Genomic DNA, 19,605 nt, shown 5'->3' with positions numbered 1-19,605 from the left:
TGAAAGCTTTGAGTGTCTTCTCCCCTCTTGCTAAATAAGCAAAGCAGCACCAAAATTTTTCTTGAGTTGGCAGCACCTTGCAAGTGTGCCACCATCAAGAAAAATGTCCCTCGCAACTTGTATCGGCATTGACAATTCACATTCTGCACATCATTCTATTTAGCAGCAATCCCACCATGACAACCAAATGATTAGGGGCACTTTAGATAAACACACCCGGGATACATAATGCTAGATAAACACACCCTGGATACATAATTAAAAGAGTTTACAAGGTAAAGGAGCATAATGAGCTGCCTGATAGCTGATAAGACACCATTTTAGCAGACTCACTGTCCTTAAGTCATTGTTGCCAAAAAAAATAGGGCAACTGTTTCTCATAGAAAGCTTGTTGCGCTAAGAGCTTAATGAGCAACAAGGCCCAAAAAGATCAGCACAGAAAAAAAAAAAACTTGTTCATCCATATGATACAAGACAGTTACATATACACAATAAAACAGAAGAAAAAATTATGTAACAAAAAGCCAAGATCATAGGACTCTAAGCTGCGCAAGGAAGGCAGCACACAAGTCGAGAAAGAGGAGCTGTGACCCACTGACCCTCTGCAAGTCAAGGAGATATTTCTCTTCCCTGGTCTTGTAAAGCTGCGATACAATGAAGCGAAAGAAGCATTATCCACATTATCTTATAAGAACCATTTAACAGTTACAAGAAAGTAAATATTATATAAATTTATAAGCATAATTACTTTAGCAAGTTAAATTATAATAAAATGTATTCCTCCAACAGCTGCAGTAGCCAATCAAAAGTGAGAGGGAACAAAAGTGGCATTGATAATATCTCATGTTACTTTGCATTGCTAATTTCATGATATCTTCAAGCATTTACTGTCTCATTGGCAGCGGCTTGTTTCTCATCCTTGTGAACATCAAGTATTCGCAGGCTCATTTGGAGCATATTTCCCCAAACTACTGCATAAAAACCAAGTAAATTCATCCATATTTACGTTTGCAACCCTCTACAGGACTTGTAGACATCTGTGCATGTTTGTAATTGTTAATTTGTTTATACTTCATCGAGCCATAATTTAAGGATTTTAAGATTTAAATTGTCATCAACTGCACCAATCTCTTGTAGTGGGTTCCTTTGACATAACTCTTGGTGCTAAGCTTGGAAAATATCAAACTCTTCATAGGTGTTTCACTTTTCATAATTTGTGAGAGCATATAGTTCACTGTAAACGTTGAGCCTCACAATCCTTTAAGTTCATTATACACTAAAAGAATTGATGAATTAGCAAGGGAAAAAAAGATAACCACCAAAAATAGTTTTACTTATTGGCATTAATGTGAACTGATTTGCAGGTATGTTTTGATTGTTTGACATATACAGCATGCCGAAGTATTGCTTGTGAGAATAATTTTGTGGTTTTGCCTCAAAAGGACTTTGTATCTTGTTTTATTTTAATACAACTTATCCTTAACTTGTTGGATCCTAACACATCCCTAGCATGTGATAGACACTAACGGGAAAAAAGCCAAGCCAAAGTGTCACATGCAGTCTAGATATTCTTTGTCATGCTTGCTTGGCATAGCAGAGAGAGCAAATAAATCCATGAATGTCATATAACTTATAAAAGTTCGATAGTTAGCATGTTAAAGAATAAAAGTTTGATATCACCAATGAAGTTAAAAAGTGAATCATGGATGAACTTAATAGTGACTCGTAATGTATATATACTATATAGCATATTGCACAACACTCATTGAAAGTATAAACAGGTTAACCAAGAGCATAAATACACAAAAAGAAACATTTGCCAAAACATAGGTACATGTGCTGCTCTATTGAACTTAAGTATGAGAAAAGAGGCACCTGAATTTCAAACTTGACTATATTGTCACTTTCAACAATGGCAGATTCGTCGCTGAAGCTATGGTTAGCATGCGGAGAATTATTGAGCATGCTTTCAGCATGATCAGAAAAGCCAGGTATATAACAGCATTTCATGTTATAGTGTCCAATCCTTTTCCATCTAACATTTAGTTCTTGTAATGCTTTAAGGACCTCCGTCATAATTTCACGAGGATGAGCCCGAGACTTGCAGTCAAATAAATATTTGTCAGGAAGAGGACTAATTTATCTGTAGTTAAAGATAGACAAGAAAAAAAAAATTGTAATGACCTGAAGTCCAAGAGCCCATTTTCTTTCAACAGGTAATTGTGATCTCAGACCAATTCCCTGTGGGTCCATATATCCTGGTAGGCGATGTGCAAATTCTGAATTTTCACTTGAACTCATAGGCGGCACACCATAATCCTAAAAGAACTATGAATTTCACATTACACATACTTACATGGTAAAGAAGCAAGAAATCCAATTAACATAACAGAAAATTTAGCTAGATGGAGATTGCAAGAACTACGTTTTAAAGATGCTGAAAGGTATCACACGCACCATAGTTTCTTGAAAATCACCGCCAAGGTAGCCGCTCATAGCACGGAAACGATTGTCCAGTAGTAAGTAATACGAAACAGTTGCCTATTCATAAACACTTTCAGAATAAGTTAAATAAAGTGACAAGTCAAAGAAAATTCTAATCACACGAAATACCTCATTTGAAATTCTGCTATGAAGAGATTCAACCAATTGGTTCTTGTCAAAACCCATTTTAATCACCTCCTGAATAATATCATCATCAATCTGCAAGAATTGACAAATTAGGAGACATATATTTGGCTTTTTCATGGCAGCTACTAAAGATCAACCTCAGAACTGTGACATTTCAAAGTTATGAGAATCATCATACTACTTCAAAGAATCAGAACTGGCATGCACGTTTAAAACAACATAAATAAGGTAAACAACTATATGAGTGAAAAACTAGCACAAATCGAATGCATAAGTACATTCATCTAATTCATATACAGAACAATGCAACAGCAGCAAATAATGATGAAAGAGAGTATAGATATACATTACCTGCCATGGCCTTGATCCTGAAGTTCTATGATTTTCACAACACAAGAACTGAATGAAAACTAGCTTTGCAATGAATTAGACACATGTTAGAAACCATGCATTACAAAGCATCTTATAGATCATCACAATTAAATATTATGAAAAAGGGCTAGTTTTTATCTAAATTCTTTTTAAAAATGATTATCATAATTTTCTACTCAGCACTTGTACTTGACAAAATCCATGAAACATCTAGTATTAGCCAATAACAGAAGCATTTATAGACAAATCACCATCCGCTAAAGCAATATTAGTCATTGCGTCTAATAATAGTGTACGACTTAATTAACAATCCCAGAAGGTACTTGCCTTCCTAGCTTGCTGCATTGTATCAGGTGGAGGCACAGCCAAATAACGAGGTAGACGCATTTGGAACCATGGATGTTCACGAATCTCACGAATGGTTATTCGCTTCATAGGATCAACAACAAGCATTCTGGGAATCAAATCCCTTGCAAGAGCTGACAAATGGCTAGGAAGGGTGTATATCCCGCTCTAAAGATTTTGATAAGAAAACACAATTTGAGTGTTGTGTTGGTTTATAAAGCTGGAGTGACAGTTAAATATAATATGTACAAGATTTCTTGCCTTTATTTTCTTAAACAAATTAGGTATGTTCTCATCATCAAAGGGAAGGGTTCCACAGAGAAGAGCATAAAGAATAACACCACAACTCCATACATCAACCTCAGGTCCAGCATATAATTTTCCAGAAATTACCTATACAAATGAAGATAAACACATAATAGAAGTCAAAAGATGCAAATAGAATACCAAATTTAGTCCAGTGGAATATCTACAAACCTCAGGGGCAGCATAGTTTGGGCTCCCACAGCTAGTCTTCAGAAAATGACCATCACGCATGACATTACTTAGGCCAAAGTCGGCGATTTTAACATTGCATTTCGAATCTAAGAGCAAGTTCTCTGGTTTCAAATCCCGATGAGCTACCATGTTTCTATGACAGTATTCAACACCAGATATGATCTGTTTTGAGGAAAGCATAGATATTTTGTCAAACATAAGGGGGGAAAAAAGTAGTCCTACATCTTTTAAATCTTAGGACCATGGTTTTCAATAACAATGATAGGCACCATGCTGCCGAGGATTTATGGTCAGACAAGGAACCAGTAGCCTTTTTTTTATTTTTTCTATTTAGTGATACGAAGAGGTATAGGTCTGTGTAACGCTAGCAACACTAGTCTGATTGAGAATCAATATCAGTATCGGATCAAGATTTAAAACCATCCTTTGTATCAAAGTTGAAAATCTTAGTCCAACATTGGTTTAACACCTCATTGGACTGTACATGCAGGTATACCAAATGGTACACCAACCTATACCACCTGGTATTACTAAAAAAGTAAAAAATGAATACCAATTGGCACTGAGTTATATGGTTATTAGAAGGAAAAGGCTTTTCACACGGATCAGTCTCGGGTCTGCCACAAGATATAAAATAGATTATTAATTGTATTTCCAAAGTTCAGCACACTGCATGAATTATTCTTCTGAAGAACAAAGCATGAAATTCCAATTAATGGGATTGACTACATGGATCTTTTCCAGCCACAGATCTGTTTTTAGAGATAAATGATCTGATTCTTTCGCTCCAGACTATATCTTTTAACAACATTGTATGCTTATTCAAGACCTATATGATGATTTTAAGATGCTGTTCAGACTTCAGAGAAAGGTAATGAAGTAGCAATCTGTTCTCGAATACCTGTTGAAAAAACCGTCGAGCCTCATCTTCTTGCAACCTCCCCTTTTCAACGATATAATCAAATAGCTCGCCAGATTTAACATATTCCATCACGACATAAATATCTGAATGTGTCTCTATGACCTCATAAAGACGGATAATATGGGGATGCATAAATAATCTCAATATTTTGATCTCTCGTCTCACTGCAATACAGGTATGGAGCCATGACAATGTTAGAAACATGTCTGAAATAAATACACAGAAATGGCAGAAAACTTGTCCAGTATCCACAGCTTGTGTTATGGTTAATCAGAAGCAGTTTATAAAATTAGCATTCCTGTGTATCTTAGATAAAGTTGTTTAGCCTTTACATATAAATGCAAGTTATCCTTGTGACTCCAATACAACTGCAGAGCTTCCCATTGACAGAGGCAATGGACCACTTGGTGGTGGATCTCCCCCGAAAAGTCAGTATTTCCCACATGTGTAAGTACTAATGTGGTGGTGGAGCTCCATGCATTGATGAACAGGAGACCTGGGCCAATAAGATGCTCCTAATGAAAAACCTAAGGGCTCAATAGAGGACCATGATTGGTTCCTTGATATGACAGGAAGGCACTTTGTATATGCCAAGGAGTTCCAAGTGCCTACAAGCATGATCCCACCTCAACTACTGAGCCTCCTCAATTTTCTTGGTTCTTTTTCCTCTGCTGGGGCACATTTCATATATCTAGCTTAGCCTCGCTTTCTAGATGATATCTGGATGTAGGAACAGCTGTGATTGGTATTCTTTTTGCAAACAAACGATGTTCTTGTTTGTAATATATAAAAAAATCATGATTGCAATTGTATTTGCATGTGGGATACTACTTTGTATGATTGGTCTTGATATTAGATCTTACCATCTGGTTTGTTTGCTTCATCAGAAAAGCATGTGAAGGCTTTTCTGATGGCAAAACTGGAAATTTGATCAGAAAAACAAAAATTAACATTAAGTACACAAAAATGGAAATAACATAAAAAATCTGTACCCTCAAATGTGTAAATATAGCAAAAAAAGGATAAAAATAATATAATTCCAATCAGTGTCTAGGCATGCCATGTACTAATTTTTAAAATTTGCCACATTGGCATGTCCATGTCATGCATGCGTCTCTTCTGCATATGCTTCCTGGGTAAACCATGAATCATGTTATGCATGTTTTTAACAAACCAGAAAAGGATTAAAGGGGAAAAACAGGAGCAGAAAACCTTCAATAATTGAATAACAAAAAATGTCATCCTGGATAATCTATTTGGAAAAGGTACTTAGGAGTATGGTATGCAATTTCAAACAGTACCGCCTGGTACGGACGGTATGTACCGGTCCGACGGCATACCGGTACGTGAACCGCCCGCTACCGGACGGAATGTGCTACAGTACTACAGTAAGAGGAAGAAATATTTAAAACCACTCAGTACGCCCTGGTTTACCGAGCAGTACACGGTACCGTACCGTACCGTAACGTACCGAGCCAACATCGAAACACCGGTACGATACGATATTGCATACCTTGCTTAGGAAGTAAGATGTAATTTAGTTCTAAATACAATGAGAACCGAGACTTACATGAAATTCCTCATATTTTTATCCAGTAGATATATATGCCTCAAAAAATACAATTACAAATTATGTCAAATGTTGTTGCATGTATAAATGCATAGCACTGTATTACCCACTTGTAAAAGCATGTGCTATTTTAACATGACATATGGAGTAAATAAGAGCATTGATCTTCAGTAAACGGTGGTAACAACAAAAGAATATGTCATACTATAGGACAGTTTTGGAAAAAGCAATCAACATATTACATGGAGTTATGCCCCATACTTGATGCATATTAGCGATTTCAATAGGTGCTTAGGCGCTCGCTTAGGAGCTCGGGCGAGGCGAGGCAAGGCCCAAGCGCCTCGTTTAATATCCAAGCAATGCGCTTCAAAGAGGCGCATCTAGGGCACTCGCCTAGGTTAAACCAGGCAACCGAACCAACATTTTAGGTCTAGTTCGGTCTCATTTACGTCAGTTGGTTCAATCGAATCAACTAAAGCACTGATATCAGCCTCCTAGCATCCCTCTCGCTACTTCCCTAACCCTAACTCTGCTTACGATTCTACCGTCGACATTTCCTCTCTGTTGCCACTGCCTCTCTTTGCTGTCATTACCTTTCTCCGCTATCGCTGCTCTCCGCTGCCACTATCACTGCTTGCTGTTGTTGTCGCTACTCGCCGCTGTTGTCGCTGCCGCTACTATAAGTCAGTAGCCTCGACCTTACTCTTACTCACTCTCTTCTCACATCGACTCGACTTAGTATACTGTTAACAATATATTAACAGTATATTGTTAATTGTATACTGGTAACAGTATTTCTTATTTATTATATTAATAAAATATTATTTTGATTTTAATACTGTTAATTTTTATTTATTTGAAATTATTGTTAAGGTTTCAGGATAAATAACAAGTATACAGAGCAACTCAATAGATTCTCCAATGATATCAAAAAAAGATCTTGCATGGAAGTATAATTATTTAAAGAATCCGAAAGATCCTAATGTAATGACTTGCATCTATTGTGATAAGACTACTAAAGATGATATTTTTCGTGCAAAACAACATATAGTAGAAAATTTCAAGAATACAACAGCTTGCAAGAAGTGTCCACTTGGGGTAAAAGAAGAGTTGTTGACTTATATGAATGAAAAGAAGATGCAAAAGAATGAATCTTACGAGAATTTACCAGGGGATAATGTTGAACATCTCAGGGATGAAGAAGAAGATTATTTTATAAGTATTAACCCAACTAGGAAAAAAGTATATGACAAAAAAGGAAAAAAAGTTATGAGTACTAAGCAAGGTTCGCAATACCGTACCGTACCGGTATTTCGACCTGGGCTCGGTACCGGTACGGTACGGTATACCGAGCGGTACACCTAAGTGTACCGAGCGGTACACTCAGGTGTGCCGAGCGGTACACTCAGGTGTGCCGAGTACTGTAGTAGTGCTACAGTGCACTGCTACAGTGCTACAGTGCACTCGGACCGGTACGTACCGCCCGTACCGGGCGATACAGTTCGGTACGACAGACCCTGGTACTAAGAAGGGTAAAAAAGGACCGATGGATCTATATATATTTCAAGGATCACAGAAGCAACAAGAGCGAGCAGGAGGCTCAAAATTCAAACAAACAAATATAAGTGATGCTTGTGATAAAGAAATAAGAGGAAGAACAATTCAATGCATTGCTCGCTTCTTCTATCAGGCTAGTCTCCCTTTAGTACAACTCGTTTAGACAGTTTTAAGGAGATGATTGAAGCTATTAAAAATTATGGTACAAGATTAAAACCTCCAAGTTATTATAAGATGCGAGTTCCATTATTGAAAAAAGAATTGAATTCTACAAATGACTTACTAAATGACCATAAAGAATCATGGGCAGCATATGATTGCTCTATTATGCTAGAATCTTGGACCGACAGGAGACGTAGGAGTATAATTAATTTTATGGTTAACTATTATTTATGGACTATGTTTGTGAAGTCAATAGATGCTTCATCTTTTGTGAAATCTGGAGACAAGATATATGATTTGCTTGACAAATTCATGGAAGAAATTAGAGAACAAAATATCGTTCAAGTCATAACCGACAATGGAAGCAACTACGTATTAGCTGGTAATATTCATCTTTTAATTTTTTTAATTTTTTAATTACTTTATCTTCAATTAAATGTGTTAAACTCTTAAATCTTATCATTTTTGTTATCCTTTGTCTCAAGTGCTGGAGAATTACAAACATATAGTATCATTTTTTACAGCTATAGTATCATTTTTTACAGCTTAAGTACTCTATAGTATCATTTTTTAATAATAGCTTCAAGTGTTGGAGAATTACAAACATATACAAGACAGATGACGAAAAGAAAAATGAGTGTAACAACATCAAGCTTGGCTCCTGCTATTGTTGAAGATATAAAGAATAAAACATATTTTGATGAAGAGAAAGGACAAGAGGAAGAGGACGAATTCAATAAAGATAATTTGTTTGAAAATGACGATAATATTGATTATGTTGAATGACTTTGATGTAAAATTTTTTTGTATTGAATTTTGAGACTTTTTGTTAATGTGACATTGTGATTTTGTACTTTAGATTTTCTTAATTTAATATCATATTTTTTATTTAAATAATTATATTTATTAATTATATTTTATATTTTTATATTTTAGTGTCTCGCTTGGCTCGGGCGAGCGCCTAGCGCCTCAAGCATTTTTGGAGCTTGGTGCCTTGCACTTTTTAAATCACTGGTTCATATGCCAAGTCACATCTCACTTTATTGAAAAGAGGTTAGACATGGAAGATTGACACTACCAAATAAATTCTTACATAAACCAACATACTATACGGTTTTGGTCAATATAGAGATGTTAACAAAGGCTGGTAGTTACAACTAGCAAGTCAAACTGTTGTTCCCTACAGATATCAATGTTATTCGAGACAGATCCTAAGAACATATTTTATCACCAACTGTACTGTCTTTAGCCCAGATCCAGAACTACAACATAATTCATACCCGACAGCTGATCCTGAAACAACATGCTCATGTTTTAATTATAAAAATTAGGTTCCTGTACCTCAATTGACTTTCTGAAACCACGTTGTAAGTTCAGCTAGTTTAACTTGAACCCTTTAAAGTTCAGATACCATCTTGAATGGATTTCTTATTCATTCATGTCAAAAAGATGGCATAAGTTAAACATCGTTGAAAAAAGTAACAACCAGACAGGGAATAGTGAGAGCAACGATCCAGAACATACTGTTATTTATGCTAGAAGACCTCTGCTTCCAGAACATACTGTTATTTATGCCATTACTGAGACTTCTATTGTGAATTTGAGTTTGTTAAGTCCTAAATTTAGCTTAAGATGAACTCCATTAGGACTTACTAAAGTTCACAACATAAGTGATTGCTATGTGAAATTTTACATGTAAATCTCTAACTATGATTTTTGGCATCCAAGACAATATTATAACCTTTTTAATTAGTGACTCAGTTGCTAAAATATAAAGTATTCCTCACGGCAAGATAATTCAAGAGTTTAGTACATCATGCAAGCAGCTAATAAGGACCAAATTGCAGATGTGCAATTCTAACAGTAAAAGGTATCAGGACTAAAGTGAAGTAAATTTTCTAAGAAGAACTATTAACAGATTGAGGCAGACGAACAAAATCCTACAGCTGATTCATTGTTTAGAATTCCAAGCACTTGAATATTACAAATGATACAACAAAAAATTAATATAAATGTAATGTGTATTCTAGATATAGCAAAGTAGTAATACAAACCTTAGATGGTTATCTATGCCAATACAAGCAATTTGCTTAAAAGTGTTAAATACTATATACGTATCTAAGTTTATAAATTAATGTACCTTTTTCTTCCATTTCCATGTTCTTTATTTTACGACGATTGAGGATTTTTATAGCAACCTTGTGCCCTGTCAATAGATGCTCTGCAATCTTAACCTTGCCAAATGAGCCAATGCCAAGAGTCTTTCCTAGCTTATAATTTTGCAAAACCACATCAGCACTACCCCCTCCTTTGCTAGATCCCTCCATTTTCACTGTGAAATAAGTTAAAATAAAATCAGCATCATTTGCTTCTTGTATATAAAAACATAGTTTTTCCTCATAATATGCTCAAACTAAAACGCTTAGAATGTATTTTCGAAGGCTGTGACATGATGAATAACAATGAAGATATTTCGATAACATGGATAATATATTCATGAAGTCCCATCACGTTACAAGTAAATTGGCATGCAGATAAAACTAGTTAATATTGAAAAGGAAGTTCAATGAATCTACACACTTAAACAATTAATTGCTTCATGGAGAAATCACTGTTGATCTCTTCATGTCAGAATAAACTTGATGTATATAAAGTACTCAATATATAATACCATGCACTGAAAAACAAACATCAGAGTATGATTCATGTTTTCATTAAACATGCTGAGATATTGTTAAGTGAGTATGATATGCTAATGCATTAAGAGGTTATTGCATAAAACATGAAGCTTAAATTACTTTTTCTTCCTGTTAAACTTATTTGTGATAAAAGGTAAATTGACTCCAGTATATAAGATATATCATGTATCACAACTCTTCTAATATTGCAACTCTTCTTCAGGATAGGACACCTAAAAATCTAAAACAAAAAGCCAACACAAAGTTATTCCATGTTATACATATATAAATATCATTTTTGATCATTTATGTGACAAGAAATCACTCCCATGATAATACATCCTAAAGATCCTAGCCCATTGGAACTTCAGCTATACTAGCCACAATCATAAGTTTTGTTGATCCAGCAACAATTCTATGCTGCTAGCTGGTAGAAGCTTACAAAGAGATGCAGATAATATCAATCAAATGGGAACCTTCGCATCACAAAAAAAAAAAATCAGTTTAAGAAAAATGGCTAAGCCAAACCTACGTAAATGTCTGAATAGAACTTCTCCAAGTTCTAAAACAAGTCCCGGGAATAAAGACTGAAGATTGAGAAAGTTGCATAGATAGCACTTTTCCATGAAATATAACAGAGAACCAATTAATAGCCAGAAAAAGAAATCTTACTGCCGAAAATATTTAGCAACCCATAACGAGCATAAGCACAATTTTCATTCTAACCCAGACCAAACTATATCTCGTAAGCCATCAAAACCCCTGCAATTTCCCCACAATCCAGTCTTCAAAGAGCAAGAAGAAATCAGATCTCAGGCGCAAATACAGTAAATCAAAGCAAGAAAATACAAACAGGAAAAGAAAAACATCGCATCAGCTCATCACAAAAAAAAGGTTACCAAATCCAAGATTTATCAACAAATCAATGAAACCCGCACCGTTGAGCGAAAACAACGATCAGTCTCTCCTGTTACTTTTTACAAGATCAAAATTAGATTTTTCATTTATTTTATCTCCCGATCTTTCAAACCAAAAGATGTTAGAGAAAAAAGAACAACTAAGCAACGTAATTGGAACCGTAGAAAGAAGAAGAAAACGGACTGACGCGAATCCACCGGCGCCGAAGAGAAGCGGATAAGGGAAAGTATTGGAGATGGGATTGGGGATTTGCCGGCGAAACGAAGGTGACTGACCAGATCGAGTTGGGAGCGACAGTGGGGGAGATCCGCTCACCGCGCCACTGGGAATAAAGGGAGAGGGTCCGGTAATTGCTCACCGCGAGATCCAGGCCATCCAAACCCTTTCGCTTTCATCCATCGGTGCTTCCAAGCATTTGGACGGCAAAAAGGGTGGGATTCTTGATGCCTTATGTAGCGGTGATGGTGACCGGGTACTAAAAGAACGGTGCCCCTTTGGGTGCCCACGGTATATTGGACAGCAGAAACAGAAACCGATGCTCCTTTTTTACGTGGTGACGTCAATTACGTAGCCATGATACCTATAACACCATGTATGCGGACATCGATGTCAAGAAGACGACGATTAAGCTCGAGAACGAAGGAACGTTCATGCTTGCAAGTAATGTGCTCGATGAAATGCCCCATCCAGAGGCACTGTGAACCTTGCTTTCTTGATTGGAGAACTATCAAGAATCGTGGTCTTCACCTTATCATGCATCTATCAGATTGTCATTGATACTTGCCGAGCTTTCCGGGAGAAGCTAAATCTAGAAACCATGACAAGCACTAAACTGCAACCATTTTAACAGGTCTTCTCTTTCTTATATGTGTATGTATATCCACAGTCTTAGATATTGAAGGCAAACCAAAGAACCTGTCTGCTCTCAATGGCTCGTTCATTTGCTTACTATGTCATCTTCTCTAGCAAAACTCCAGTTCTGGAAGACCCAACCAATGTAATATAAGAATGTTATTGGGCCGGGCCGGACCAAAGGGTCCATGGCCTCTGTGCGTGTGTGTATATATATATATATATATATATATATATATATATATATATATATATATATATATATATATATATATATATATATATATATATATATATATATATGATTTAATATGTTTTACTTTATAAATTTAAGTTTTACATATGTATATACAATATCTACAAATTCAACAATGTCCTAATAATTTCATTTAGTTAATTTTTGTTAGTTATATATATGTATATATATATAATTTAATATGTTTTACTTTATAAACTTAAGTTTTACATATGTATATACAATATCTACAAATTCAACAATGTACTAATAATTTATTTTAGTTAATTTTTGTTAGTTGGCATTTACAATGATGACATTGTGTGTGTGTGTGTGTGTGTGTCCCTAATAAAATAATTAATTTCATATTTGTCCATCAAAACATCAAAATAAATTTAGAATCAAGTAATAGATGAAAGTGGTATGTGATGTTTTGGGTGTCTAAAATTCTAGTACTTTCCAAAATTCATTTGTTACTATGGATACTTAAATATTCTAAAACAATACTTAAATTCATTTAGTAAAGATTTTGACAATGCTATAAAATTTTGACTTCACCACTTACGTTTTGGGAAAAAAAATTTCAATTATATCTTTATAAACAATCCTCAAATTATATATATATATATATATATATATATATATATATATATATATATATATATATATATATATATATATATCAAGAATAAGTTATTGTTCCTTTTTATACTGTAAGCTCTTAGTGTTTACTGATCATGGAAAATGGAGAGGCGGAGGAGCATATGAATTTTGAAATTTAATAATGCCATGTTAAAATTAGAGATAGGTGTATAAGTATTTTTTTTACCGATATATATGGAAAAAAGCTTTAATATGACAACCGGACACTAAATAGGTTTCTTATAAAACTCATGAGACGACAATTAATGTGCAGAATCTATTCCCTGCACCACTGTATAAATATATATTACATCTATGAGTGATGCTTACTCATATAAGGTACATGAATGGGGACGTAAAAAGTTCCATAACCATAGTATCCAATGCTCTTCAAGTGGCCAAACAGGCTCGCATATTCTCAAGCATTTTCCTTGCCGTAAATTAAACTATATATATACGTATATAGGGACGAGCAATGCTTGTGACTTGAGAAAAGGGTGGAAAGAAGATCTACTGATAGATCATATCAATATATTAAGGGAAACAGCTATCGACCCGTGAACCCTAAAAGTAGAAAAAAAATCCATAAACTCATTGTCTCACTTAGATGTTTAGATTTCGAACATCGTGTGGTATATTTGCGATTCAACACCAAGAAATTAGTCACCGCTTTCGACAATGGTTACGTTAATGACATAGTTTTCCAAGACTTGGGACACCAGACATTAATCTCTCTCACGACAGGGTTAAACGCATGCATGCATGCATGCACTTGCGTGGCCAACACATAGTTTTCGGCTGTGTCTTCTGTATCTTTCACAGGAACAAGATCTTGAGAGAGAATAAGCATTCAAAATTAGTGTGCTGTGCATGCAACATGTTGATATATATGCTTACCATCATGTAAATGTTTCATGCACATGAAATAGCTTTAGAAAAGAGCAGATTTATTATTAGAACAGTAAACATTTCAAGGAGAACGAAGAAAACAAAGAAACAGTCATAAACAGAGAAAAGAAAGAAAGACGAAAAATTGCTATCTTGAGAACACCTTAAACTTAAATATGGGATTTGGAAGATAAACCAAGCTTGATTAGCTACATTCCTCTACTTAGTTCTCCTTTGTAGTCTTTGACAGCAGCTATGGCAGTCTCCCACCACCAAATGATCGATTAGAGGATCCTCACTTCTTCTCCGAATCCATAAAGCTCATTCCCATGCCGAGATGCCGTTCCCTCACCATGCTTCTCATCATGCTGCCAACACCAAGGAAGTCTCTTGTCAATCGGTCGGGTCCTCCAATGCCTCCGGCAGATAGGTTGTGGTGCAACTTGCCATCATCCATCTTATCCGAGTCCGGGATGAAGCCACTGAATCCAGACACTTGTTGATTGACACCACCGGATACACCATTGTTCCCGTTGGCAAGGGAGTTCATGATGTCCTGGAAATGGTTCTCACTCTCTACGTGAATCCCTGGGCTCTCGAAACTAGCATGCCCTGCACCAGCCGAGTACGAGCCGCTGTAGCCTCTGAGCAATGAGCTTCGACTGCCGCCGCTCGATGTTGCGCCCATTTGGGCGGCCTTCTGAAGCAGTGCGGTCGCAGACATCTGCGGTTCTTCACTGTGCAGGGAGGGGTTATAAAGAGAAGACATGTTTGTGTCGATGTGGTTGCTCATCAGGTTTCCAGTGATCAGCATCGTCGGCTCGGTTACGCCACCTGCATTGTTGATGTATTGATCGGGGCCGAGTAGATGGCCGCTTTGCGTTCCAGAAGTGTTGCCACCGCTGTTGGAGAAGAAGCCAAGGTTGAAAAGACCAGCAGCGGCTGCGGCAGAAGAAGAGGATAAGGCGAACTGCGGGTCTTCGTTGAAGCCATGGTTAGGGCTACCACCAGCGTAGAACGGGGATGGATGTGGCGGCTGAAGCTGCCGGAAAACGGTAGCGTTGAGGTGATCGAATTGCGTAGAACCGCCGTTACTTGCCCTCAACCGGACGAGGTCGGTGGAAGGGTATGCTTGGTCTTGTAAGGAGAGTTGCGAATTCAGTAGTGGGAGGCCTAAGTTTATGCCTCTATTTGCATACAAGTGGCTGCCGATGCTGTTGATGCCGGTGGGAAGCGTTGCTCTTTCTTGTGCTAACGCATCACAGAAGGCTCTGTGGGTGATGAAGCTGTCTCGCCTGCATTGGTTTCCCACAACTCGTAAGATTTCACATGATTTACATATGTTGAGATGAAGGAAGCAATAATTCCAAGAATTAATAGGGCAATTTTATCTAAAACTATAACGGATCAAATATTTATGACTTTGATGTATCAAAGGACAGGTGAGCTGTCAAATTCTACAAGAAATAGGCATGTATATATACATATATATAGCAAGAGAATTCAACTGCTCATCTTACATACATGAGAGAATCTAGAAAAAAGGAGCAGAGAAGAACGGTTCTTGAAGTTGAAAAGGGTCAATTTACGTCAAGAAAAGAAAGCCATCTTTAGGACTGACCCATCAATCAATGCATCGAGGGAACTTTTGCAGCAAAGATGAAAACCAACAATGCAAATTAAACCTATTTATGAACTCATTCCAGTGCAAGAACGTCATCAAAACCATAAACGCGACAGATCAGTAACCCCATGAATCTCTGCCCCACTCAATCCAACAACGCACAGGTAGAACAACACTCCACATCTTCATATTAATCCTTGTGAAGTGGTGTGGACCTCTGCAACGCCAAGTCGATGCCAGTTGCCCACATATATCCAAATCGCAACGCAACAAATCAACCTGCTGCTAACGTTCCTTCCATGTCACCACGTGAATGCAAAGGTGAGAGAGAGAGAGAGAGAGAGAGATGTGTTGGTTTCAATAAGAACTAGATGAGTGCGTCTTTTGAGATCTCAATGACCCTGCGTTGTTTGGTTCCTTGGGCATAACTCACGTGGGAGCAGTTCCTCACTACACTCGCAGAGCTTTGATCCAACCCTAGCTAACATCCCTAACCCTAAACCGTAACTCCAGAAACACCAGTCTGTTTATGATAACATGGGCGATGATTGCCCAATCATGGATTGATCGGATGACTCCCGTGTTTCAATGGATGGGATGCATGCAGTAGTACCTGGAGAAGAGGGTGCCGCAGTCGCAGCGGTACTCGCGAGTGCCGCAGATCTTGGAATGGGCCTTCCAGTCCGACTGCACAGCGTAACGCTTGGAGCACTTGTCGCACTTCCACCGCTTCTCGCCGTGCTTCCGGCAAAAGTGCTTCTTGACGCCGGTGAGGTCTCCGAGGGCCCGCGACGGGTCGTGGTGGACGCACGTCGGCTCCGGGCATACGTACACACGGCGGCGGACCTCCTCCGGGTTCTTCTGCTTCAGCTTCCATGGCAGGTTGTGGCCGCGCCGATGGAGCTGGAGGTTCTGCTCCCGCTGGAACCCTTTGTTGCAGACTTCGCAGACGAATCGGTTGGTGGCCAGCAGTGATCTCGGTGACAAAGCTATTACCTCGGCATCCGGATCTGTGATCATGATCGAATGAGAAACTTGTTGTCTCATCGATGCGCAGTGTATAATAAAGCTATATGCTCAGATATTTTATGCAGGAGAGGACTCGGTGATATCAATACAAGAAAGAGAGATCATTTCTGAACTTACAAAATTAAGTTGAATTCACTTGTGAGAGAAAAATGATCCAAAAATCCTAGAAATAACTTCTCCAAGAATAATGATAGGAGTACTCAACACACACACACACACACATATATAGCAGTCAGAAATCAGAGGAAAGGAAAAATGGATTGGTTGACAAGCAAACGTATAGATGATGTTCAGATACTTGCTTGGTTTTCCAGGGAGGTTCCTCTTCTTCTTCTGAGGAGCAGCAGCCGACGAGCCTGGTATCGTTGATGCTTGCGGCAGCGGCAGCGGCAGCGGCAACGGCTGTTGGTGGCTGTACTGGTCTTGCTCTACGGTTCCAAAGAAATGAGTCGATGACGAAGCAGCCATCGCCTTCTAAACCAAAGCTGATGGTAGATGTTGTTCTTGGTCTCGTCTCTCTCACTCACCGATCTTTCTTTTGGTTTCTGGTAATGATCGGCTGCTAGTCCAAATCAGCGACGCGGAAGAAACACTCACTTTCCTACATGGAACCTTGAGCTCCCATGTTTTTCTGTCTATCGAGCTATCTATCTCCGAGTAAGTATCTGCCTTCCGGCCTCCTCCAAACCTAAAGACAAGAAAACAAAGAAAGGAAGGATGAGATAAAGACCCAAATACTAGAGCAAGAGGAGTAGATCTAGGAACCCAAGCCAACCAACCCTTCACGAAAACCTCAAAACTCTAACCCTTTACTCTCCCACCTCCACTAAAGAACAAAGAACTCGGGCAGAGGAAACAACCAGTTGGCTCAAAAACAAGCAGAAAGAGACAGGGTGTTTATGAGAGGAAGATGGAAGGAAACAAAGGAGGGGGAAAGAAAAGCAGAGCCAAAACGAGAAGGCATCTTTCTTCTCTTCCTCGGCTCTCTTTGTTCTGATCAGCTAAACACAACCCAAAGAAGAAGAAGAAGAGGAAGAAGAAGAAGGGAGAGAGCAGCTAGTACAATCTACTCTTTGTAGTTCTGCTGCTGAGTCTGAGAGGGGCAGAAACGAAACTGGGTCTGTGATGTCTCTCGAGTCACTTGCTATAATTCTCCTTCTCTCCTCTTCCTCCCTGCGGACGATCCTCTTTCTTCCTCTTCCGCTAGTCCCCCTACTTCCTCTCTTATTCCACATGAATACGAGTAGGAGAGAGAAGGGATGGGGAAGGAGGACAGTGTTGCCGATGCTGTCTCGAGTGGGCAAGTGGGGTGCTATGTGGCAAGGATCGGGGCCCATGACCTGTAGCCCTCATCCTCTCCCACCTCCTCGTTGTTTTGTATCTCCCTCTCAACGTTGAGACAAAAGCCAACCTCTGAGCTCATTCCAAACCCCACATTACCACGGTTGTGATTAGTAGAACTCTTTCCAGTGACGTGATTTCGATCTACGGTAAGAAAATGAGATGAGGACGGGTGTTTATAATTTAAGATGACGAGTTGCACAGGCGGTTTACATATCTTTCCTTGGAAGATTTGGCATGATGGATAAGCATTCAAGGACCAGTGGAGGAATTCTTTCTTGGACATCGTTTATAGCGTTTTGTTTTGGATGAACTATTCCAATCTCAGCGCTAGATTGATTTATTAGGATAAAGAACAAGTTCTTCAATCCCAACGTATTTATGGGAATTTGACTGCTTAGCCATCGAAGAAAAAGCTATAGGCCTCCACTCACGAATTACTTGCCTTAATCGAATCTATCGAGCCTAGAATTATCGTTATAATTAACATGAAAAGAACACGAGAAACCAATTAGCTTGAGGTAAATTTAATGTGAAATCAAACCCAATACAAATGGTGAACGCAATTCCTATGAACCTTAGCATATTAAGAGTAATATCGCCTCTCATAAACCTGAGGTGTAAGGTCATGTGCATGGATCCCACCGCATCAACCCTATGCGATACATCTTAGAGGTGTGATGTGGGTATGTATATGGTGATGATGTGATCCATGCCTCTTTTGACGGCACTACCATAGCCTATGGCACGGTCCGTACGTTGCAGTGACATGTATCAAGTCGGTCAACGAGAAATGTATTAGTTGACGTATGACCTTAAGTGTGTCGATCACGTAACTGGTCAGAGAAGTAGGGCACTTGCTCCACTACTTACCTTATAATAAGATGTTTGTTTTATTTTAGTGGCTTGGGAAGGGGATGGCTTAGTTTGATTTTGATTGTGTAAGATCATCTGCGAGTTATCATGAAAGAACGCTTCAACGAGAAAGGGTAGAGAGTTGTAATTGCCATCTTTTAGGGTATTCTTTAGAGAATTTAAGAGGGGCTCCTAGTCCCGAGTCCTTGCACTGTCGAAGAGGAGAGTTCCAGCTTAACCCCTTCGAAGCTTATGTTAGATTTTTATAGATAGTGAATCATGTCCCCCAGCATCTATCTGGGGATGATTTTTATACCTACCGCGGGGAACCGACTCCTCCTGTACTTGTTGCGCTGTCAACATTTCCAATGGACAGTATATCTGTTCTGGAGTCATCCCTCTGAGCTCATGCCTTACAAGGTTGTATTCTTATTAGCTGGCATCGCTTGAATCCAATCGACACAGATTTACAATACGTTGCTTTGG

At 38.2% G+C, this 19,605-nt stretch overlaps 2 protein-coding genes across 8 annotated transcripts; both read right to left on the bottom strand.

The window, feature by feature from the left end:
• Positions 1-232: 232 nt before the first annotated feature.
• On the bottom strand, positions 233-12,067 carry LOC135651872 (SNF1-related protein kinase catalytic subunit alpha KIN10-like). 6 transcript variants are annotated; one of them, XM_065172435.1, is made up of 11 exons: positions 11,929-12,067; positions 10,198-10,389; positions 4,748-4,932; positions 3,826-4,008; positions 3,610-3,741; positions 3,331-3,516; positions 2,614-2,703; positions 2,458-2,541; positions 2,185-2,319; positions 1,876-2,100; positions 233-644 (listed from the first exon to the last, which is right to left on the bottom strand). In XM_065172435.1, exons 2-11 carry the CDS (start codon positions 10,382-10,384, stop codon positions 531-533), a joined length of 1,521 nt encoding a protein of 506 aa, XP_065028507.1. In that variant the 5' UTR covers positions 10,385-10,389; positions 11,929-12,067; the 3' UTR covers positions 233-530. The 6 variants fall into 6 exon arrangements, with proteins under 6 accessions (XP_065028507.1, XP_065028502.1, XP_065028506.1 ...); XM_065172430.1 differs by having other exon boundaries at positions 12,012-12,063; XM_065172434.1 differs by having other exon boundaries at positions 11,841-11,997.
• Positions 12,068-14,318: 2,251 nt separating this feature from the next.
• LOC104000494 (protein indeterminate-domain 5, chloroplastic) lies at positions 14,319-18,197 on the bottom strand. 2 transcript variants are annotated; one of them, XM_009422567.3, is made up of 4 exons: positions 17,987-18,197; positions 17,226-17,611; positions 16,508-16,904; positions 14,319-15,565 (listed from the first exon to the last, which is right to left on the bottom strand). In XM_009422567.3, the coding sequence occupies exons 2-4, from the start codon at positions 17,389-17,391 to the stop codon at positions 14,566-14,568; spliced, it is 1,563 nt and encodes a 520-aa protein (XP_009420842.2). In that variant the 5' UTR covers positions 17,392-17,611; positions 17,987-18,197; the 3' UTR covers positions 14,319-14,565. The 2 variants fall into 2 exon arrangements, with proteins under 2 accessions (XP_009420842.2, XP_065027381.1); XM_065171309.1 differs by having other exon boundaries at positions 17,994-18,197.
• Positions 18,198-19,605: the final 1,408 nt, after the last annotated feature.

The sequence above is a fragment of the Musa acuminata genome, chromosome BXJ3-10 (assembly GCF_036884655.1).
Source record: "Musa acuminata AAA Group cultivar baxijiao chromosome BXJ3-10, Cavendish_Baxijiao_AAA, whole genome shotgun sequence".
Classification (NCBI taxonomy): Eukaryota; Viridiplantae; Streptophyta; class Magnoliopsida; order Zingiberales; family Musaceae; genus Musa; species Musa acuminata.
The sequence above is the reverse complement of the archived record's forward strand: the minus strand, read 5'-3'. Positions and strand labels throughout refer to the sequence as shown.

What these genes read in the sequence shown, in the direction of transcription:
- LOC135651872 (XM_065172430.1), bottom strand. Translation starts at nt 12,048, where the DNA reads ATGAAAGCGAAAGGGTTTGGATGGCCTGGATCTCGCG. An exon ending in CTCGACGGTTTTTTCAACAG is followed by an intron (nt 4,009 to 4,747) that starts GTATTCGAGAAC and finishes TCCTCAAAACAG; the next exon opens with ATCATATCTGGTGTTGAATA. An exon ending in ATAGCAGAATTTCAAATGAG is followed by an intron (nt 2,542 to 2,613) that starts GTATTTCGTGTG and finishes GTTTATGAATAG; the next exon opens with GCAACTGTTTCGTATTACTT.
- LOC104000494 (XM_009422567.3), bottom strand. Translation starts at nt 17,391, where the DNA reads ATGGCTGCTTCGTCATCGACTCATTTCTTTGGAACCGTAGAGCAAGAC. An exon ending in GAACCTCCCTGGAAAACCAA is followed by an intron (nt 16,905 to 17,225) that starts GCAAGTATCTGA and finishes TCATGATCACAG; the next exon opens with ATCCGGATGCCGAGGTAATA. An exon ending in TGCGGCACCCTCTTCTCCAG is followed by an intron (nt 15,566 to 16,507) that starts GTACTACTGCAT and finishes AAACCAATGCAG; the next exon opens with GCGAGACAGCTTCATCACCC.